Genomic DNA, 20673 nt, shown 5'->3' on the forward strand with positions numbered 1-20673 from the left:
GATTAGGGAGACAATGAGAAGCACTCCCTGTCCTCCCCCAAGATTAGGGAGACTGTGAGAAGCACTCCCTGTCCTCCCTCAAGATTAGGGAGACTGTGAGAAGCACTCCCTGTCCTCCCCCAAGATTAGGGAGACTGTGTGAAGCACTCCCTGTCCTCCCCCAAGATTAGGGAGACTGTGAGAAGCACTCCCTGTCCTCCCCCAAGATTAGGGAGACAATGAGAAGCACTCCCTGTCCTCCCCCAAGATTAGGGAGACAATGAGAAGCACTCCCTGTCCTCCCCCAAGATTAGGGAGACAATGAGAAGCACTCCCTGCCCTCTCCCAAATCTCCCAGCCCAGCCAGGTCAGCACCGAATTTTGTTCAGACAGTCTGTGTTTAAGATACTATAAATAATATATTGTACAGATATATTGTTTTACCCTAATTCTGACTAAAACTACACACATCATTAATTATAATTTTACTGACTATAATCAATTTTGTACAATGATATGGTTTCAGGGTGGAATATTCTAATCATTAATTTAAACATATAAATTCCATCAACTAATAACCGAAAGGTTGCGAGATTGAATCCCCAAGCTGACAAGGTAAAAATCTGTCGTTCTGCCCCTGAACCAGGCAGTTAACCCACTGTTCCTAGGCTGTCATTGAAAATAAGAATTTGTTCTTAACTGACTTGCTTAGTTAAATAAAGATAAAAGAAAATACTGTAGTTATTCCCCTCAGCCAGCACGACAGATGTCCCACACTTCCATTAGCTCAGTAACCAGTGACACAAATTGACACACCACTACTGAGGTGACACAGCCATCCTGTCTGGCACCTGGAGAAAAAAACTATTCTGAGACTCATCCTTACCCAGTGAGCACAAGGCTTTGAAAATATGCATGGAGGGTGGAGGGGTTGTTGTCAGACATCTGAAGAGAAGCAAACACACAATGCCATAATACTCAGAGAAATGTAGCCCATAAAACATGATGGTCGTCGTAACGTCTGACCTGTGTGACCTCCAGATGGGAGATGAGATTGTACGCATCAATGGATACTCCATTTCTTCCTGTATCCACGAGGAAGTCATCAACCTCATCAAGACCAAGAAGACCGTGTCGCTCAAAGTCAGGCGTAAGTTCACCCATCCCATTCAGGGCATATCCCAATAATGTACCTGTCTTTATGTCATCTAAGTAATTAGACTTCATTTTCAATTTCTGTCTCTTTGCTTCTTTTCTCTGTGCAGAGGTTGGAATGATACCAGTGAAGAGGTAGGGCTGTTTCTCTCTTGGTTGGTATTGTATTTGACAACTTTCTGTTTTTAGCAAAGACGAGATGAGGTGTGAGATTAATAAAACACCAACGATATATTCTGGATAAGGGGCATCCAGGAAGCATGTGTTATGTATTTCCTGTGTCAGGTGTCCCTCACAAAACAGGTTTTCAACCGACCTCAAGGTATCATCCTGGTTAAATAAAGGTTAAATAAATAGATAAATAAATATAGAATTAGATTTCTGTTCTTCTCCAGTTCCACAGAGGAGGTTTTGAAGTGGCAGTTTGTGGACCAGTTTGTGTCTGATTCTGGGGTGAGAATGAGATTCATATTCTTTTAGATGAAATATTCTCTCATATTCTTTATTCCTTTGGCCCTTCTTCATTCTCATTTTTGTAATTTAACAAACACTCTTATCCAGAGCGACCTACAAATAAATACTGTAATGCAACCAAGCACATCATTTTCTATCTCTCTCTCTATCTCTCTCTCTCTCTCAAAAGACGAAAAACAGTGTGGCAGGCCTGGCGTCCATGGGAGGCAAGGAGATCAAGGAGAAGAAGGTGTTCCTGAGCTTGGTGGGCACCAAGGGCATGGGCATCAGCATCTCCAGTGGCCCCACACAGCAGCCTGGTATCTATGTCAGTAACGTCAAACCTGGCTCCCTCGCTGCTGAAGTAGGACTACAGGTAAGAGTTTGGCCCTGTTTAGCGTACTGCGAACCACTATGAAATGAACATCTAGAAATGCATCACAATGATCACCTGCGCATAATAAACTCATAGTGTTTCGTCAAGATCCATGAGAAATCTTACTGGCTAGGAATTGTTTTCCGAACCATGTCGCAGAGTGTTTATGTGAGAAGATCCCATCGAGCTTGGTCCTAGTATGCTACAATGTCCCAATGTGGATTACAATAAAGTGCTGAAATGTGTGTGTGTTGCTGCATGGTTGGTATTGCGAGTTGTAATGTGTTTTGTGTTGGTAGATTGGTGACCAGATCGTCGAGGTGAACAGGGTGGAATTCACTAATCTGGACCACAAAGAGGTAGGACACAAAATGCAAACAAAGGTTTGATACATCCAGAATACAGTTTTGCTTGGTAAATAATACATTTGCTTGGTAAATAATAAACTTTATTTTGTGTTTATTGCTTAGTAAAGTTGAATCTCTATTGTGTCTGCAGGCTGTCAGAGTTCTGAAGAGCAGCAGGAGTCTAACCATCACAGTTCTTTCTGGTGCTGTAAGTACACCGTCAACTGCTACGAATAGTGCTTCCTTACAGGAATAGTCCACTCAAAAACTATCTTTTTCATTTTTTTAAATTAGTCCATTGTCGATACAGTCCCAAAAATGTTTTTATGTCATCAGTTTTCAATATATAGCACTTTCAAGAAGCAAAGTGCAGAATGCGACATCATTATGAAGATGCAATTCCACAACTTATCTGCAGCAGCATACCCCTAACAACTTGCTAGACCCCTAATAACTTAGTATATCCATAACAATTTGCTATACCCCTAATAACATACTACAGTATACCCATAATGACTTACTATACCCATTACGACTTGCTATACCCCTAATGACTTACTATACCCCTAACGACTTGCTAAACCCCTAATCATTTACTACGGTATACCCATAAGGACTTACTATACCCCTGACAACTTACTATACCCCTAACGACATACTATACCCCTAATAACTTACTACAGTATACCCATAAATTACTTACTATACCCATAATGATTTACTATACCCCTAATAACTTACTACAGTATACCCATACATGACTTACTATACCCATAATGACTTACTATACCCATAATGACTTATTATTCCCCAAACGACTTACTATACCCCAAACAACTTACTATACCTAACAACTTGCTATACCCCTAATAACTTACTACAGTATACCCATAAAGACGTACTATACCCATAAAGACGTACTATACCCATAAAGACTTACTATACCCCTGACAACTTGCTATACCCCTAATAACTTACTACAGTATACCCATAATGACTTACTTTACCCATAATGACTTACTATACCCCTAATGACTTACTATACCCCTAACGACTTACTATACCCATAACGACTTACTATACCCATAATGACTTACTATACCCCAAACGACTTACTATACCCCAAACGACTTACTATACCCTTAACGACTTACTATACCCATAATGACTTGCTATACCCCTAATGACTTGCTATACCCCTAACAACCTCCTATATCCCTAATAACTTACTACAGTATACCCATAATGACTTACTTTACCCATAATGACTTACTATACCCCTAACAACTTACTATACCCCAAACGACTTACTATACCCCTAACGACTTACTATACCCATAACGACTTACTATACCCATAATGACTTACTATACCCCAAACGACTTACTATACCCCAAACGACTTACTATACCCCAAACCACTTACTATACCCTTAACGACTTACTATACCCATAATGACTTGCTATACCCCTAATGACTTGCTATACCCCTAACAACCTCCTATATCCCTAATAACTTACTACAGTATACCCATAATGACTTACTTTACCCATAATGACTTACTATACCCCTAACAACTTACTATACCCCAAACGACTTACTATACCCCTAACGACTTGCTATACCCCTAATGACTTGCTATACCCCTAACAACCTCCTATACCCCTAATAACTTACTACAGTATACCTATAAATATTAACTATACCCCTAACGACTTGCTATACCCCTAATTACTTACTACAGTATACCCATGATGAATGACTATACCCGTTACAACTTGCTATACCCCTAACGACTTGCTATACCCCTAACGACTTACTACAGTATACCTATAATGACTTACTATACCCATAACAACTTACTATACCCATAATGACTTACTATACCCATAACGACTTACTATACCCCTAACGACTTACTACAGTATACCTATAATGACTTACTATACCCATAACAACTTACTATACCCATAACAACTTACTATACCCCTAACGATTTACTATACCCATAATGACTTACTTTACCCCTAACAGCTTACTACATTTACATTTACATTTAAGTCATTTAGCAGACGCTCTTATCCAGAGCGACTTACAAATTGGTGCTTTCACCTTATGACATCCAGTGGAACAGCCACTTTACAATAGTGCATCTAGGTCTTTTAAGGGGGAGGGGAGAAGGATTACTTTATCCTATCCTAGGTATTCCTTAAAGAGGTGGGGTTTCAGGTGTCTCCGGAAGGTGGTGATTGACTCCGCTGTCCTGGCGTCGTGAGGGAGTTTGTTCCACCATTGGGGGGCCAGAGCAGCGAACAGTTTTGACTGGGCTGAGCGGGAACTGTACTTCCTCAGTGGTAGGGAGGCGAGCAGGCCAGAGGTGGATGAACGCAGTGCCCTTGTTTGGGTGTAGGGCCTGATCAGAGCCTGGAGGTAGTGAGGTGCCGTTCCCCTCACAGCTCCGTAGGCAAGCACCATGGTCTTGTAGCGGATGCGAGCTTCAACTGGAAGCCAGTGGAGAGAGCGGAGGAGCGGGGTGACGTGAGAGAACTTGGGAAGGTTGAACACCAGACGGGCTGCGGCGTTCTGGATGAGTTGTAGGGGTTTAATGGCACAGGCAGGGAGCCCAGCCAACAGCGAGTTGCAGTAATCCAGACGGGAGATGACAAGTGCCTGGATTAGGACCTGCGCCGCTTCCTGTGTGAGGCAGGGTCGTACTCTGCGGATGTTGTAGAGCATGAACCTACAGGAACGGGCCACCGCCTTGATGTTATTTGAGAACGACAGGGTGTTGTCCAGGATCACGCCAAGGTTCTTAGCGCTCTGGGACGAGGACACAATGGAGTTGTCAACCGTGATGGCGAGATCATGGAACGGGCAGTCCTTCCCCGGGAGGAAGAGTAGCTCCGTCTTGCCGAGGTTCAGCTTGAGGTGATGATCCGTCATCCACACTGATATGTCTGCCAGACATGCAGAGATGCGATTCGCCACCTGGTCGTCAGAAGGGGGAAAGGAGAAGATTAATTGTGTGTCGTCTGCATAGCAATGATAGGAGAGACCATGTGAGGTTATGACAGAGCCAAGTGACTTGGTGTATAGCGAGAATAGGAGAGGGCCTAGAACAGAGCCCTGGGGGACACCAGTGGTGAGAGCACGTGGTGAGGAGACGGATTCTCGCCACGCCACCTGGTAGGAGCGACCTGTCAGGTAGGACGCAATCCAAGCGTGGGTCGCGCCGGAGATGCCCAACTCGGAGAGGGTGGAGAGGAGGATCTGATGGTTCACAGTATCGAAGGCAGCCGATAGGTCTAGAAGGATGAGAGCAGAGGAGAGAGAGTTAGCTTTAGCAGTGCGGAGCGCCTCCGTGATACAGAGAAGAGCAGTCTCAGTTGAATGACTAGTCTTGAAACCTGACTGATTTGGATCAAGAAGGTCATTCTGAGAGAGATAGCGGGAGAGCTGGCCAAGGACGGCACGTTCAAGAGTTTTGGAGAGAAAAGAAAGAAGGGATACTGGTCTGTAGTTGTTGACATCGGAGGGATCGAGTGTAGGTTTTTTCAGAAGGGGTGCAACTCTCGCTCTCTTGAAGACGGGAGGGACGTAGCCAGCGGTCAGGGATGAGTTGATGAGCGAGGTGAGGTAAGGGAGAAGGTCACCGGAGATGGTCTGGAGAAGAGAGGAGGGGATAGGGTCAAGCGGGCAGGTTGTTGGGCGGCCGGCCGTCACAAGACGCGAGATGTCATTTGGAGAGAGAGGGGAGAAAGAGGTCAGAGCACAGGGTAGGGCAGTGTGAGCAGAACCAGCGGTGTCGTTTGACTTAGCAAACGAGGATCGGATGTCGTCGACCTTCTTTTCAAAATGGTTGACGAAGTCATCTGCAGAGAGGGAGGAGGGGGGGGGGGGGGGGAGGATTCAAGAGGGAGGAGAAGGTGGCAAAGAGCTTCCTAGGGTTAGAGGCAGATGCTTGGAATTTAGAGTGGTAGAAAGTGGCTTTAGCAGCAGAGACAGAGGAGGAAAATGTAGAGAGGAGGGAGTGAAAGGATGCCAGGTCCGCAGGGAGGCGAGTTTTCCTCCATTTCCGCTCGGCTGCCCGGAGCCCTGTTCTGTGAGCTCGCAATGAGTCGTCGAGCCACGGAGCGGGAGGGGAGGACCGAGCCGGCCTGGAGGATAGGGGACATAGAGAGTCAAAGGATGCAGAAAGGGAGGAGAGGAGGGTTGAGGAGGCAGAATCAGGAGATAGGTTGGAGAAGGTTTGAGCAGAGGGAAGAGATGATAGGATGGAAGAGGAGAGAGTAGCGGGGAGAGAGAGCGAAGGTTGGGACGGCGCGATACCATCCGAGTAGGGGCAGTGTGGGAAGTGTTGGATGAGAGCGAGAGGGAAAAGGATACAAGGTAGTGGTCGGAGACTTGGAGGGGAGTTGCAATGAGGTTAGTGGAGGAACAGCATCTAGTAAAGATGAGGTCGAGCGTATTGCCTGCCTTGTGAGTAGGGGGAGGTGAGAGGGTGAGGTCAAAAGAGGAGAGGAGTGGAAAGAAGGAGGCAGAGAGGAATGAGTCAAAGGTAGACGTGGGGAGGTTAAAGTCGCCCAGAACTGTGAGAGGTGAGCCGTCCTCAGGAAAGGAGCTTATCAAGGCATCAAGCTCATTGATGAACTCTCCGAGGGAACCTGGAGGGCGATAAATGATAAGGATGTTAAGCTTGAAAGGGCTGGTAACTGTGACAGCATGGAATTCAAAGGAGGCGATAGACAGATGGGTAAGGGGAGAAAGAGAGAATGACCACTTGGGAGAGATGAGGATCCCGGTGCCACCACCCCGCTGACCAGAAGCTCTCGGGTGTGCGAGAGCACGTGGGCGGACGAAGAGAGAGCAGTAGGAGTAGCGGTGTTGTCTGTGGTGATCCATGTTTCCGTCAGAGCCAAGAAGTCGAGGGACTGGAGGGAGGCATAGGCTGAGATGAACTCTGCCTTGTTGGCCGCAGATCGGCAGTTCCAGAGGCTACCGGAGACCTGGAACTCCACGTGGGTCGTGCGCGCTGGGACCACCAGATTAGGTGGCTGCGGCCATGCGGTGTGGAGCGTTTGTATGGTCTGTGCAGAGAGGAGAGAACAGGGATAGACAGACACATAGTTGACAGGCTAGAGAAGAGGCTACGCTAATGCAGAGGAGATTGGAATGACAAGTGGACTACACGTCTCGAATGTTCAGAAAGTTAAGCTTACGTAGCAAGAATCTAATTGACTAAAATGATTAAAATGATAGAGTACTGCTGGGGTAGGCTAGCTGCGTTGTTGACACTACCCTAATCAAGTCGTACCGTTGAGTGTGAAGTTTCTACAGTGCTGCTTATCGGGAGCTAGGTGGCTAGCTAGCAGTGTTGGTTACGTTACGTTGCGTTAGGAGAACGACAATAGCTGGCTAGCTAACCTAGAAAATCGCTCTAGACTACACAATTATCTTTGAAACAAAGACGGCTATGTAGCTAGCTATGTAGCTAGCTACGATCAAACAAATCACACCGTTGGGACTGTAATGAAATGAAATGAAAAAGTGATACTACCTGTGGAGCGACGCAGAATGCGACCGAATGCGAAAGTTCTATTCAGTAGACGTTGGCTGGCTATTGGCTAGCTAGGAGTGTCTCCTACGTTAAGGACGACAAAATAGCTGGCTAGCTGACCTCGGTGAATTAAGATAATCACTCTAAGACTACACACTCTAAACTACACAATTATCTTGGATACGAAGACAGCAAAGACAACTATGTAGCTATCTAATACTACACTAATCAAGTCGTTCGGTTGAGTGTGATAGTTACTACAGTGCTACGGTAGCCGGTGAACGTATGCTAGCTGGCTAGCTGCTAGGCAGATAGGAGGGCGACGAAATACGATAATAACGCAATTATCACTCTAAGACTCCACACTCTAAGCTACACAATTATCTTGGATACGAAGACAGCAAAGACAACTATGTAGCTAGCTATGTAGCTAGCTAACACTACACTACTATACCCCTAATGACTTACTATACGCCTAACGACTTGCTATACCCCTAACAACTTACTTCAGTATACCCATAATGACTTACTTTACACATAAAGTAAAGTAGTAAAGTATATTATTTACACATAATGACTTACACTACTATACCCCTAATGACTTACTATACGCCTAACGACTTGCTATACCCCTAACAACTTACTACAGTATACCCCTAACGAGTTGCTATACCCCTAATGACTTACTATACCCCTAATGACTTACTTCAGCATACCCATAATGACTTACTTTACACATAATGACTTACTATACCCCTAACGACTTGCTATACCCCTATTAACTTACTACAGTTTACCCATAATGACTTACTATACCCGTAACAACTTACTCTACACCTAACGACTTACTATACCCCTAACGACTTACTATACCCCTAACAACTTACTATACCCCTAACAACTTACTATACCCATAACGACTTACTATACCCCTAATGACTTACTTAGCAATTGCAGATTTCCCCTTTAAGACCTGATAATGATCAATTCTCATTTCCACCTCTAGACAGCGAGTAAATTGAAAGAATAAATAGTATATGTGATTATTTTATGCGATTGTTATTCTCTTATCTCCCGCTCTCACTACATCCATCCGTGTGTTGTTATTTCCTTGTGGAAGGGCACTTCCGTTCCAGTCCATCACAGATCAGTGATTGGAACACTCTTACACCCCCTTTCTGCTGTCTGTCTGTCTGTCTGTCTGTCTGTCTGTCTGTCTCTCTGTCTGTCTGTCTGTCTGTTTGTTTGTTTGTTTGTTTGTCCCGCACAGGGCAGTGAGTTGTTTATGACAGGCGAGGAGCGTCTGGCGGTGGAGGCTCGCAGGGAGGTGGACAGACAAGAGCTGATGCAACAGAAGAGGGTTGCCCTACAGACCAACAAGATCATTAAGGAGCAGCAGGAGAAGGAGAGGCAGTGAGTGGATATTGATTGGTTGATTAAAATTGGATATTTGGTTCTACTTTTAACAATGTTTGATTCCATTGTCCTCCCAAGAGTTGCTGAATCTCCTCTCTACTTCAGTTTGCTCCTCAATTCATAACGAGGTAGCAGCGGATGATCCCTTACCAAAAACACCATGGAACCACACAAGTGGACATAGGGCATTCCAAATCATCAAGGTTCTTAGAGCCAAATATTCTATCAAATCGTTTTCATGCCAAACAATGTTGGGGAGATTGGACAGAAACACTCAGAAAAAACACTTGATGATTATAGATTAGTGTATTCAGAGAGCTGAAGCTTTGCCATTTGGTGGTAAACTGATCAATGTCCTTTCGCCAAAAGTTATTGTTGTCTGTACATATGCTTTATGCTTTATGCTTTATGCTTTATGCTTTATGCTTTATGCACACACAGAGAGAGAAAACATAGGTGCCTGACCGCCTCGATTCAGTCTTATGTAGCAAAATTTGAAACGTTTTTTTTTACATTGAATAAAAATAGAGACTCAGAGCTAGAAATTGTAGATCTTACACTGCAGTTGAAGAACAATGGGAAAGTAATTCTGCGTTGAGAAAATGGCCCTTGAATGTTTTGATACATCTACTGGAGAGCTCTTCTTTGTTTACACCCATTCAGCATCGTTACACCCTCTAAACCTTGGCCCCACCAATCTCTTTAAGGATTCACATGAGAGGCCACTTGATAAACAGAGTGATTAGTTTAATAAACAACCAAAGATTTCAAGACTAAAAGTGGTGAAAGTAGTAGCCTACAATAAAGAAAAACTCCAGGTAAATGTACACTTTATCGAGTCCTTTGCCTATATCCTAATCTGACTTTGGTGCAGGTCATGTTCTTCACATAACCGTCTCTGGGAAACACACATATCAAATCAGATCAAATGTTTATTTGTCACATGCACAGGATACAGAAGGTGCAAACAGTACAGTGAAATGGTTACTTCCATAGTAGCAATGTCAAAAACAGAAAGTGTCTAGATACAAATATTTTATAAATATATTATATTTATTAGATGACGCTTACCTGACGCACTTGTCTAAATTGATGGATCATGTGAAGGAAATGTTATAACCACCTCCCAGCCACATCTAGCTAAGTGGATGGGTCACTATTGTCTGGACATGTACACATGTTCATTAATCTTGATACTACCCATCCCGCATGCGGGAGCATAATCATAGCCTCAAACTAATTAGCATAACGCAGCGGACATAAATCTTCCTAGACAATTTTCTTATTCATGAAAATCACAAATGAAATATATTGAGACACAGCTTAGCCTTTTGTTAATCACACTGTCATCTCAGATTTTTTAAATATGCTTTACAGCCAACGCTAGACAAGCATTTGTGTAAGTTTATCATGGCATAATGCTATGGCTAGGCTCTGCTAGCATCAGGCAACATTTTCACGAAAATAAGAAAAGCAATCAAATTAAATCATTTACCTTTGAAGAACTTCGGATGTTTTCACTCAGGAGACTCCCAGTTAGATAGCAAATGTTCCTTTTTTCCAAAAATATTATTTTTGTAGGCGAAATAGCTCCGTTTGTTCTTCACGTTTGGCTGAGAAATCGACCGGAAAATGCAGTCACTACAACGCCAAACTTTTTTCCAAATTAGCTCCATAATATCGACAGAAACATGGCAAACGTTGTTTAGAATCAATCCTCAAGGTGTTTTTCAAATATATATTCGATAATATATCCGTCGGGACAATTGGTTTCTAATAAGAACCGATTGGAAAAATGGCTACTTGTGTACTTTACGCAAGATTTTCTGCCGGAGCCATCATGTGACCACTTGCTAAATGTGGTCCCTTACGGCTATTCTTCAACATAAATGCGTAAAAAGACGTCACAATGCTGTAGACACCTTGGGGAATACATAGAAAATGTAAGCTCATTCGTAGCTCATTCACAGCCATATAAGGAGTCATTGGCATGAGGCGGTTTCATTGGCATGAGGCGGCACTTCCTGATTGGATTTTTATCTGGGTTTCGCCTGTAACATCAGTTCTGTTGCACTCACAGACAATATCTTTGAAGTTTTGGAAACGTCAGAGTGTTTTCTATCCAAAGTCAATTATATGCATAGTCGAGCATCTTGTCGTGACAAAATATCCCGTTTAAAACGGGAACGTTTTTTATCCAAAAATTAAAATACTGCCCCCTAGTTATAAAAGGTTAAATACAATAGATGGCCGTAATCACCCGCAGACACACCTGGCTAAATTGATGGGTCATGTAATCATCTGGAGAAGTGTTTTGTTTACATATGTAGTCTTTTGTCTTTTGTTTAGACATGTAGCTAGCTAGATAGCTAAACAATGCACAGGCATAATCCCAACTCAAACTACTACCAAGCAATGCAAAAATTGCCATTGCTGTAGTATGAATCTCCAGGTAGCTAAAGCTAACCAACCAGGTTCAATGTTAGTTAGCTAACATTAGGGTATAACTAAGAATGCAAATGGATTTCTGATTCAAATAATATTACTACACAGATCATACACGTAACATTAGCTAGCGAGCCAGCAAGCTAATGTTTGCTAGCGAACAGTACGCTTTAACTTGCAATGAAAATGACTTTCTGACAAAATTAGAAACTTAGAATGTCTTAAAATGTAACTAGACTCTTCCCCGTATACATGGATGCACGCTTCACGGCAGACTGGAACCATTTAACTCGTTTAACGTTTTGTTTGTAGTTATGTCTTGTTTGGCCAGCGTTGTGTCAAGTCACTCCGATGGCTAACGTTATATACAGTGCATTCGGAAAGTTACATTACAGCCTTTTTGTTACATTACAGCCTTATTCTAAAATTGATTAGATAGTTTTTTTTTCTCATCAATCTACACACCATACCCCATAATGACAAAGCAAAAACAGTTTAAAACATTTTTGCATGTTTTTTTTTAAATAAAAAAACTGAAATATCACATTTACATAAGTATTCAGATGTTTTATTCAGTACTTTGTTGAAGCACCTTTGGCGGCGATTACAGCCTCGAGTCTTCTTGGGAATGACGCTACAAGCTTGGCACCCCTGTATTTGGGGAGTTTCTCCCCAAATCTTCTCTGCAGATCCTCTCAAGCTCTGTCAGGTTGGATGGGGAGCATCACTGCACAGCTATTTTCAGGTCTCTCCAGAGACATTCGGTCAGGTTCAAGTCTGGGCTCTGGCTGGGCCACTCAAAGACTTGTCCCAAAGCCATTCCTGCGTTTTATTGGCTGTGTACTTAGGGTTGTTGTCCTGTTGGAAGGTGAACCTTAGCCCCAGTCTGATGTCCTGAGCGCTCTGGAGCAGGTTTTCATCAAGGATCTCTCTGTACTTTGCTCTATTCATCTTTCCCTTGATCCTGACTAGTCTCCCAGTCCCTGCCACTGAAAAACATCCCCACAGCATGATGCTGCCACCACCATGCTTCACTGTAGGGATGGTGCCAGGTTTCCTCCAGACATGACGCTTGGCATTCAGGCCAAATAGTTCAATCTTGGTTTTATCAGACCAGAGAATCTTGTTTCTCATGGTCTGAGAGTCTTTTAGATGCCTTTTGGCAAACTCCAAGCAGGCTGTCATGTGCCTTTTCCTGAAGAGTGGCTTCCGTCTGGCCATAAATGCCGGATAGGTGGAGTGCTGCATAGATGGTTGTCCTTCTGGAAGGTTCTCCCATCTCCACAGAGGAACTATAGAACTCTGTCAGTGACCATCGGGTTGTTGTTCACCTCCGTAACCAAGGCCCTTCTCCCCTGATTTCTCAGTTTGGCGGTCAGCTCTAGGAAGAGTGTTGGTGGTTCCACACTTCTTCCATTTAAGAATGATGGAGGCCACTGTGTTCTTGAAGACCTTTAACCTGTTAAGGAAGTTGAGAATTCAAGCAGCTTTTCGCAGCTTTTTGTTAAAAATCGCGCAACATTTCAGCGCCCTGCTATTCATGCCAGGAATATAGTATATGCATATGATTAGTATGTGTGGATAGAAAACACTCAGACGTTTCTAAAACTGTTTAAATCACGGCTGTGACTATAACAGAACATGCGTTTCATCGAAAAGTGCAGGGAAATCTGATCACTGAAAATGGAAAAATATATCCTTCCGCGACTTCAAGGAATTGTTCAAAGTGAACCGAATTAAATAGCGCCGAGGTTACAGTGCCTACAGCTTCCACACGATGTCTAGAGTCTTGTCATTTGATTCAGCTTTGATTCTTGGTCGAACCGAATCAAGGGAACTCATTCCCTCCGGTCTCCGACCGGATGTTTTGGTCGAACTCTCTTCGGACATGTTTTCGACACGGACAGCTAAAGAATTTACATCGCCTCCTGATGAATTTTATCGCTTATTAACGTGTACTAATACCTAAAGTTGCATTACAAAAGTATTTCGAAGTGTTTTGTGAAAGTTTATCGTCGACTTTTTGAATTTAAAAAAATGACGTTACGTTATGAAACGCTATTTTTTTCAGTTTATCACACAGTATTCTTAGATCGATATCTAGGCTATATATGGACCGATTTAATCGAAAAAAGACCCTAAATGATGTTTATGGGACATCTAGGAGTGCCAAGAAAGAAGCTCGTCAAAGGTAATGAATGTTTTATATTTTATTTCAGCGTTTTTGGTTTGCGCCGGCTAACGCAAAATCTGTCGTGTTAGGTGACGTTGCAGTATTTTGAGGGTGCATGGTATCAGATAATAGCTTCTCATGCTTTCGCCGAAAAGCATTTTACAAATCTGACTTGGTGGATAGATTCACAACGAGTGTAGCTTTAATTCAGTATATTGTATGTCAATTTTAATGAAAGTTTGAGGTTTATCAACCTCTATAGGTGGCGCTCTTTAACATTTCCGCTGATTGTGGTTCCCACCTCGGTACCACGTCCTTAAGAATTAATGCTGCAGACATTTTTTGGTACCCTTCCTCGTGTCTGTGCCTTGACACAATCCTGTATCTGAGCTCTACGGACAATTCCTTCAACCTCATGGCTTGGTTTTTGCTCTGATATGCACTGTCAACTTTATACAGACAGGTGTGTGCCTTTCCAAATAATTTCCAATCAATTGAATTTACCACAGGTGGATTCCAATCAAGTTGTAGAAACATCTCAAGGATGATCAATTGAAACAGGATGCACCTGAGCTCAAGTTCGAGTGTCATATCAAAGGGTATGAAGACTTATTTGCAAATATTTCTAAAAACCTGTTTTCGCTTTGTCATTATGGGGTATTGTGTGAAGACTGACGAGGAAACAATATTCAGACCCCTTGACTTTTTCCACATTTTGTTACGTTACAGCGTTATTAAAAAAAAAACTAAAAAAAATTCTCCTCAGCAATCTACACGCAATACCCCATAATGACAAAGTGAAAACAGGTTTTTAGAAATGTTTGCAAATGTATAAAAATGTTAAAATAAACACACATTCAAGACAACACAGGAGTGGCTTTAGGACAAGTCTCTGATTGGATCTGCAGAGAGGATCTGCAGAGAAGAATGGGAGAAACTCCCCAAATACAGGTGTGCCAAACTTGTGGCGTAATACCCAAGAATACTCTATGCTGTAATCGCTGCCTAAGATGCTTCAACAAAGTACTGAGTTTTTTCTTTGTCATTATGGGATATTGTGTGTAGATTAATGAGGGGAGAGAATGATTTAATACATTTTAGAATAAGGCTGTAACGTAACAAAATGTGGAAAAGTCAAGGGGTCTAAATACTTTCCGAATGCACTGTATTTCAAAACAACGCGGTAGAAAGGACGATCAACACATACTGAACAGCTCACGTTATAAACAGAAGCATGCTACATGGCAGACCAATCCAAACTCATCTCCCTGCTAGCTAGCGGAAAGGTTCCTGACTTTTTCTTTTGCTAAACCAACTAGGCAACAATTGTATTTTTATTTACGGATGGAACACAAGTTTGTTTTTAAGGCACATGAAAGTTTACATGTTCCAGAAGGCCTTTCTGTCAAAAAATGCAATTTGATAAAAAAATAATGTTTCAAAACTGTAACTTGGCCACTCAAATGCCTCTCCTGTGAAGTCGTGACATGAGACATATGCCTAGTTTCCTGAAACTAGTCACATATGTAATCTCTGAGTAGACAGTAGGTGATGATTGAAACTTATGTTTATTTCAACTTGTCAACCCACAAGATGAAGACAATCTTTGCTCAGTTTGACAAATTAGGTCCAGGCTTCTGTTCAGAAAACAATCTGTAGAGCACAGCAGCCTTTATCTCTTGGCTCTGTACACTAGAAAATGACTGACCTTCCACTAGCAATAAAAGCAATCAGACTCACAAGAGAAGACAAGCAAAACAGGATTTAGCATTTTTTTCTGATTGGCATTCAATATATACAAAAATGACTTGTTGTCAACATAACTTTCATAGTGAATGCATTAATGTTGCACTGGCACTATCTCCAGAAGAATAGGCTGAACTTATATCTCAGTGTGATAGATAGCCCATACATGTTTATGTTGTTAACATGTGTTTCTTTGTGTTGTGAATAGGAGAAATATTGAGATTTCTCAGAAGAATGCTGAGGAAGAGGAACGCTACCAGAAGGAAATGGAGAAGTGAGTTCACCTTGCTTTGCATGTTGATTGTTGTTTCTATAATATATATATATATATTGTATTTTGTACAATAATGTTACGCACAATAACATATTCTACTCATAGAGAAACAGACGGATCAGTCAGGGACTGGAATAGATAGATGGATCAGTCAAGGACTGGGAGAAACAGACAGATCAGTCAGGGACTGGGAGAAACAGACTGATCAGTCAGAGACTGGAATAGATAGATGGATCAGTCAAGGACTGGGAGAAACAGACAGATCAGTCAGGGACTGGGATAAACAGACTGACAGGTCAGTCAGGGACTGGAATAGATAGATGGATCATTCAGGGACTGGGAGAAACAGACAGATCAGTCAGGGACTGGGAGAAACAGACAGATCTGTCAGGGACTGAAATAGATAGATGGATCATTCAGGGACTGGGAGAAACAGACAGATCAGTCAGGGACTGAAATAGATAGATGGATCATTCAGGGACTGGGAGAAACAGACAGATCAGTCAGGGACTGAAATAGATAGATGGATCAGTCAGGGACTGGGAGAAACAGACAGATCAGTCAGGGACTGGAATAGATAGATGGATCATTCAGGGACTGGGAGAAACAGACAGATCAGTCAGGGTCTGAAATAGATAGATGGATCAGTCAGGGACTGGGAGAAACAGACAGATCAGTCAGGGACTGGGATAAACAGACTGACAGGTCAGTCAGGGACTGGAATAGATAGATGGATCATTCAGGGACTGGGAGAAACAGACAGATCAGTCAGGGACTGGGAGAAACAGACAGATCTGTCAGGGACTGAAATAGATAGATGGATCATTCAGGGACTGGGAGAAACAGACAGATCAGTCAGGGACTGAAATAGATAGATGGATCATTCAGGGACTGGGAGAAACAGACAGATCAGTCAGGGACTGAAATAGATAGATGGATCAGTCAGGGACTGGGAGAAACAGACAGATCAGTCAGGGACTGGAATAGATAGATGGATCATTCAGGGACTGGGAGAAACAGACAGATCAGTCAGGGTCTGAAATAGATAGATGGATCAGTCAGGGACTGGGAGAAACAGACAGATCAGTCAGGGACTGGGAGAAACAGACAGATCAGTCAGGGACTGGAATAGATAGATGGATCAGTCAGGGACTGGGAGAAACAGACAGATCAGTCAGGGACTGGGAGAAACAGACAGATCAGTCAGGGACTGGGATAAACAGACTGACAGGTCAGTCAGGGACTGGGAGAATGACATAAAGGGAACACAGGATCCATCTAAACTTCACAGACCATCTAGTTAAAATAAAAGTGTGTGTGCGTGTTTAGGATCGAGGCTACGGAGAGGAAGCACAACGGGGAGTGGGAGGAGGACTGGGCCCCTGGAGAACAAACCAAAACCAAGAGTCCCTCCCCTGCCCGGCACAAAATCAACACCCCACCCCCCGAGTCCAAGAGCTCTGGTAAGGAGAAGGGAACAGTCGGTACATCTTTAGATGAATGAATAGATTCCAACAGGGACCTGTAGAGCAGCAGGACCAGTAAGGGCCTAGACTTACAGTTGTGTTGAACCTCTCTGCATGCTGTCTGTCTCCTGTCTTCTTCCTCTGTGTGCCGTGCTTTCTGACTTCCTTCACTTCCAGACTATGGAGCCAGCTCTTTTCAGGCTGACGACAATGATGAGGAGGAACAGGAGGAGGAGGAGGAAGAAGAAGGGAGAGAAGTGAGTGACTGAGTCTCACAGTATACCGACACATCTCAGAGTCAGAGACACGTTTCAATACCACTGACAACATGCTCGATTTCCTTTGACAACCAAAACCTATTGACATTTTCCTATACTGTCCATTAACAGTGCTAGCCTGGATGCTAGGCTGTTTCTGCTTTAGCTAGCTTGTCTTGTGTTTCCTAAACTGCCTAGAATCCAAGAGGGTGTTATATTTCTCAATACAACCCCTTGAGCTTTCTTTCTTTCTTTCTTTCTTTCTTTTTGTTGTGAGCATTGGATTCAGTTGACCAACTATAGTAGATGTTTTTTTCTAGATTTGCTCAAGTTATTATGTGCCTTGCTAGGATTTGCGTCTGTCTGGGTATCAGAGTGACTCTGGTTGATGTTGTTTTTCCTCTGTAGCTTTGGGATGGTTTTATCACTATGAAGGGAAGCACACTCCGCAAGGTATTCTGTACGGTCGCAGTTTGGTGTGCTGTGAGTGTGTTCTCTCGAAGCTAACACATATGCAGTGCCTTCAGAAAGTATGCATACTCCTTGACTTACTCCACATTTAGGTGTGTTACGACCTGAATTCAAAATGGATTACATTTATGTTTTTCTCACCCATCTACACACACTACCCCATAATGACAAATGGAAAAAGTTTGTTGAAATTTTAGCAAATTTATTAGAAACGAAATAAATAAGTATTCACTCCCCTGAGTCAATACTTTGTAGAAGCACCTTTGGCAGAGATTACAGCTGTGAGTCTTTCTGGGTAAGTCACTCTGGGCTCCCAAGTGGCACAGCAGTCTAAGGCACTGCATCTCAGTGAAAGAGGCGTCACTATAGTACCTGGTTCGAGTCCAGGCTGTATCACAGCTGAGTGTGATTGGGAGTCCCATAGGGCGGCACACAATTGGCCCAGCATTGTCCGGGTTTGGCCGTCATTGTAAATAAGAATTTGTTCTTAACTGACTTGCCTACTTAAATAAAGGATAAAAAAAATTAAAAGAAGAGCTTTTAACAACTGGATTGTACAATATTTGCACATTAGTCTTGCCATAGATTTTCAAGCCGATTTAAGTCAAAACTGTAACTTGGCCACTCAAACGGCTCTCCTGTGAAGTCGTGACTTGCGACCTACGCCTAGTTTCCTGAATCGGGTCACATTTGTAAAAAATGTCTAAAAACATAATTCCACTTTGACATTGTAGAGTATTGTGTGTAGGCCAGTGACACAAAATCAATTTTAAATTCAGGCTTTAACACAACAAAATGTGGAAAAAGTCAAGGGGTTTGAATACTTTCTGAATGCACTGAGGTTAACTTGACTTCTTTACTGGTCCTGTCACCACAATGCTGTGGTAGTTATTAACCTATATTGTGATGGCCGTCAGTCTCTGTTGGAAGTTGGAAAACCTTCTTGTACTGTATCGTTTTTTGCATAATTTGTCGTTTGTCGTGGAATCATCGGTTCTGGTTTCTCCCTGCTTTCTATAATTCTAAACTTTACTGGCGCCTCAGAAAGTAGAGAAGAAGAAGAAGGTGTCCAACATTGACACCTTGCAGGAACAGAGGAAGAACAAGAAAGAGATGGAGTTTGAGCTGAATCTGGCTGCAGAGCAGGAGGAAATGTATGAACGAGAGAAACAGCTGAAGATCAGTAGACTGGTGCAAGAGGTAGGACTAATGATCAGACTGGTGCAGGAGGTAGGAGTAATGATCTGACTGGTGGAGGAGGTAGGAGTAATGATCTGACTGGTGCAGGAGGTAGGAGTAATGATCTGACTGGTGCAGGAGGTAGGAGTAATGATCTGACTGGTGGAGGAGGTAGGAGTAATGATCTGACTGGTGCAGGAGGTAGGAGTAATGATCTGACTGGTGCAGGAGGTAGGAGTAATGATCTGACTGGTGCAGGAGGTAGGACTAATGATCTGACTGGTGCAGGAGGTAGGACTAATGATCTGACTGGTGCAGGAGGTAGGACTAATGATCTGACTGGTGCAGGAGGTAGGAGTAATGATCTGACTGGTGCAGGAGGTAGGAGTAATGATCTGACTGGTGCAGGAGGTAGGAGTAATGATCTGACTGGTGCAGGAGGTAGGACTAATGATCTGACTGGTGGAGGAGGTAGGACTAATGATCTGACTGGTGGAGGAGGTAGGAGTAATGATCTGACTGGTGGAGGAGGTAGGAGTAATGATCTGGCTGGTGGAGGAGGTAGGAGTAATGATCTGACTGGTGGAGGAGGTAGGAGTAATGATCTGGCTGGTGGAGGAGGTAGGAGTAATGATCTGACTGGTGCAGGAGGTAGGAGTAATGATCTGTCTGGTGGAGGAGGTAGGAGTAATGATCTGACTGGTGGAGGAGGTAGGAGTAATGATCTGGCTGGTGGAGGAGGTAGGAGTAATGATCTGACTGGTGCAGGAGGTAGGAGTAATGATCTGACTGGTGGAGGAGGTAGGAGTAATGATCTGACTGGTGTAGGAGGTAGGAGGACTGGTGTAGGAGTAATGATCTGACTGGTGGAGGTAGGAGTAATGATCTGACTGGTGGACTGACTGGTGTAGGAGGTAAGTGATCTGACTGGTGGAGGAGGTAGGAGTAATGATCTGACTGGTGTAGGAGACTGGTGGAGGAGTAATAATGATCTGACTGGTGTAGGAGTAATAATGATCTGACTGGTGTAGGTCTGAGACTGGTGGAGGAGGTAGGAGTAATGATCTGACTGGTGTAGGAGGTAGGAGTAATGATCTGACTGGTGTAGGAGTAATGATCTGACTGGTGTAGGAGTAATGATCTGACTGGTGTAGGAGTAATGATCTGACTGGTGTAGGAGGTAGGAGTAATGATCTGACTGGTGCAGGAGGTAGGAGTAATGATCTGACTGGTGCAGGAGGTAGGAGTAATGATCTGACTGGTGCAGGAGGTAGGAGTAATGATCTGACTGGTGTAGGAGTGTTGATCAGTAAACCTTTGCAGGAGTTAGAAGTAATGTCCATATAACACCATGCCATATAAGTGAGAATATTTAATGA

The 20673-nt window shown here is 43.2% G+C and overlaps 1 protein-coding gene across 1 annotated transcript in view; it reads left to right on the top strand.

The window, feature by feature from the left end:
- The window catches only part of ush1c (Usher syndrome 1C), a 49309-nt gene that overhangs the window by 12667 nt on the left and 15969 nt on the right, over positions 1–20673 (top strand). Inside the window, exons 5-14 of the mRNA XM_029685803.2 lie at positions 1021–1129; positions 1245–1269; positions 1530–1587; positions 1778–1963; positions 2263–2322; positions 2462–2518; positions 9138–9280; positions 15856–15921; positions 17251–17384; positions 17565–17644. Coding sequence (XP_029541663.2) covers positions 1021–1129; positions 1245–1269; positions 1530–1587; positions 1778–1963; positions 2263–2322; positions 2462–2518; positions 9138–9280; positions 15856–15921; positions 17251–17384; positions 17565–17644 — 918 coding nt within the window. The remainder of the gene's footprint in view (positions 1–1020; positions 1130–1244; positions 1270–1529; positions 1588–1777; positions 1964–2262; positions 2323–2461; positions 2519–9137; positions 9281–15855; positions 15922–17250; positions 17385–17564; positions 17645–20673) is intronic.

Source organism: Oncorhynchus nerka, linkage group LG17 (genome assembly GCF_034236695.1).
Source record: "Oncorhynchus nerka isolate Pitt River linkage group LG17, Oner_Uvic_2.0, whole genome shotgun sequence".
Classification (NCBI taxonomy): Eukaryota; Metazoa; Chordata; class Actinopteri; order Salmoniformes; family Salmonidae; genus Oncorhynchus; species Oncorhynchus nerka.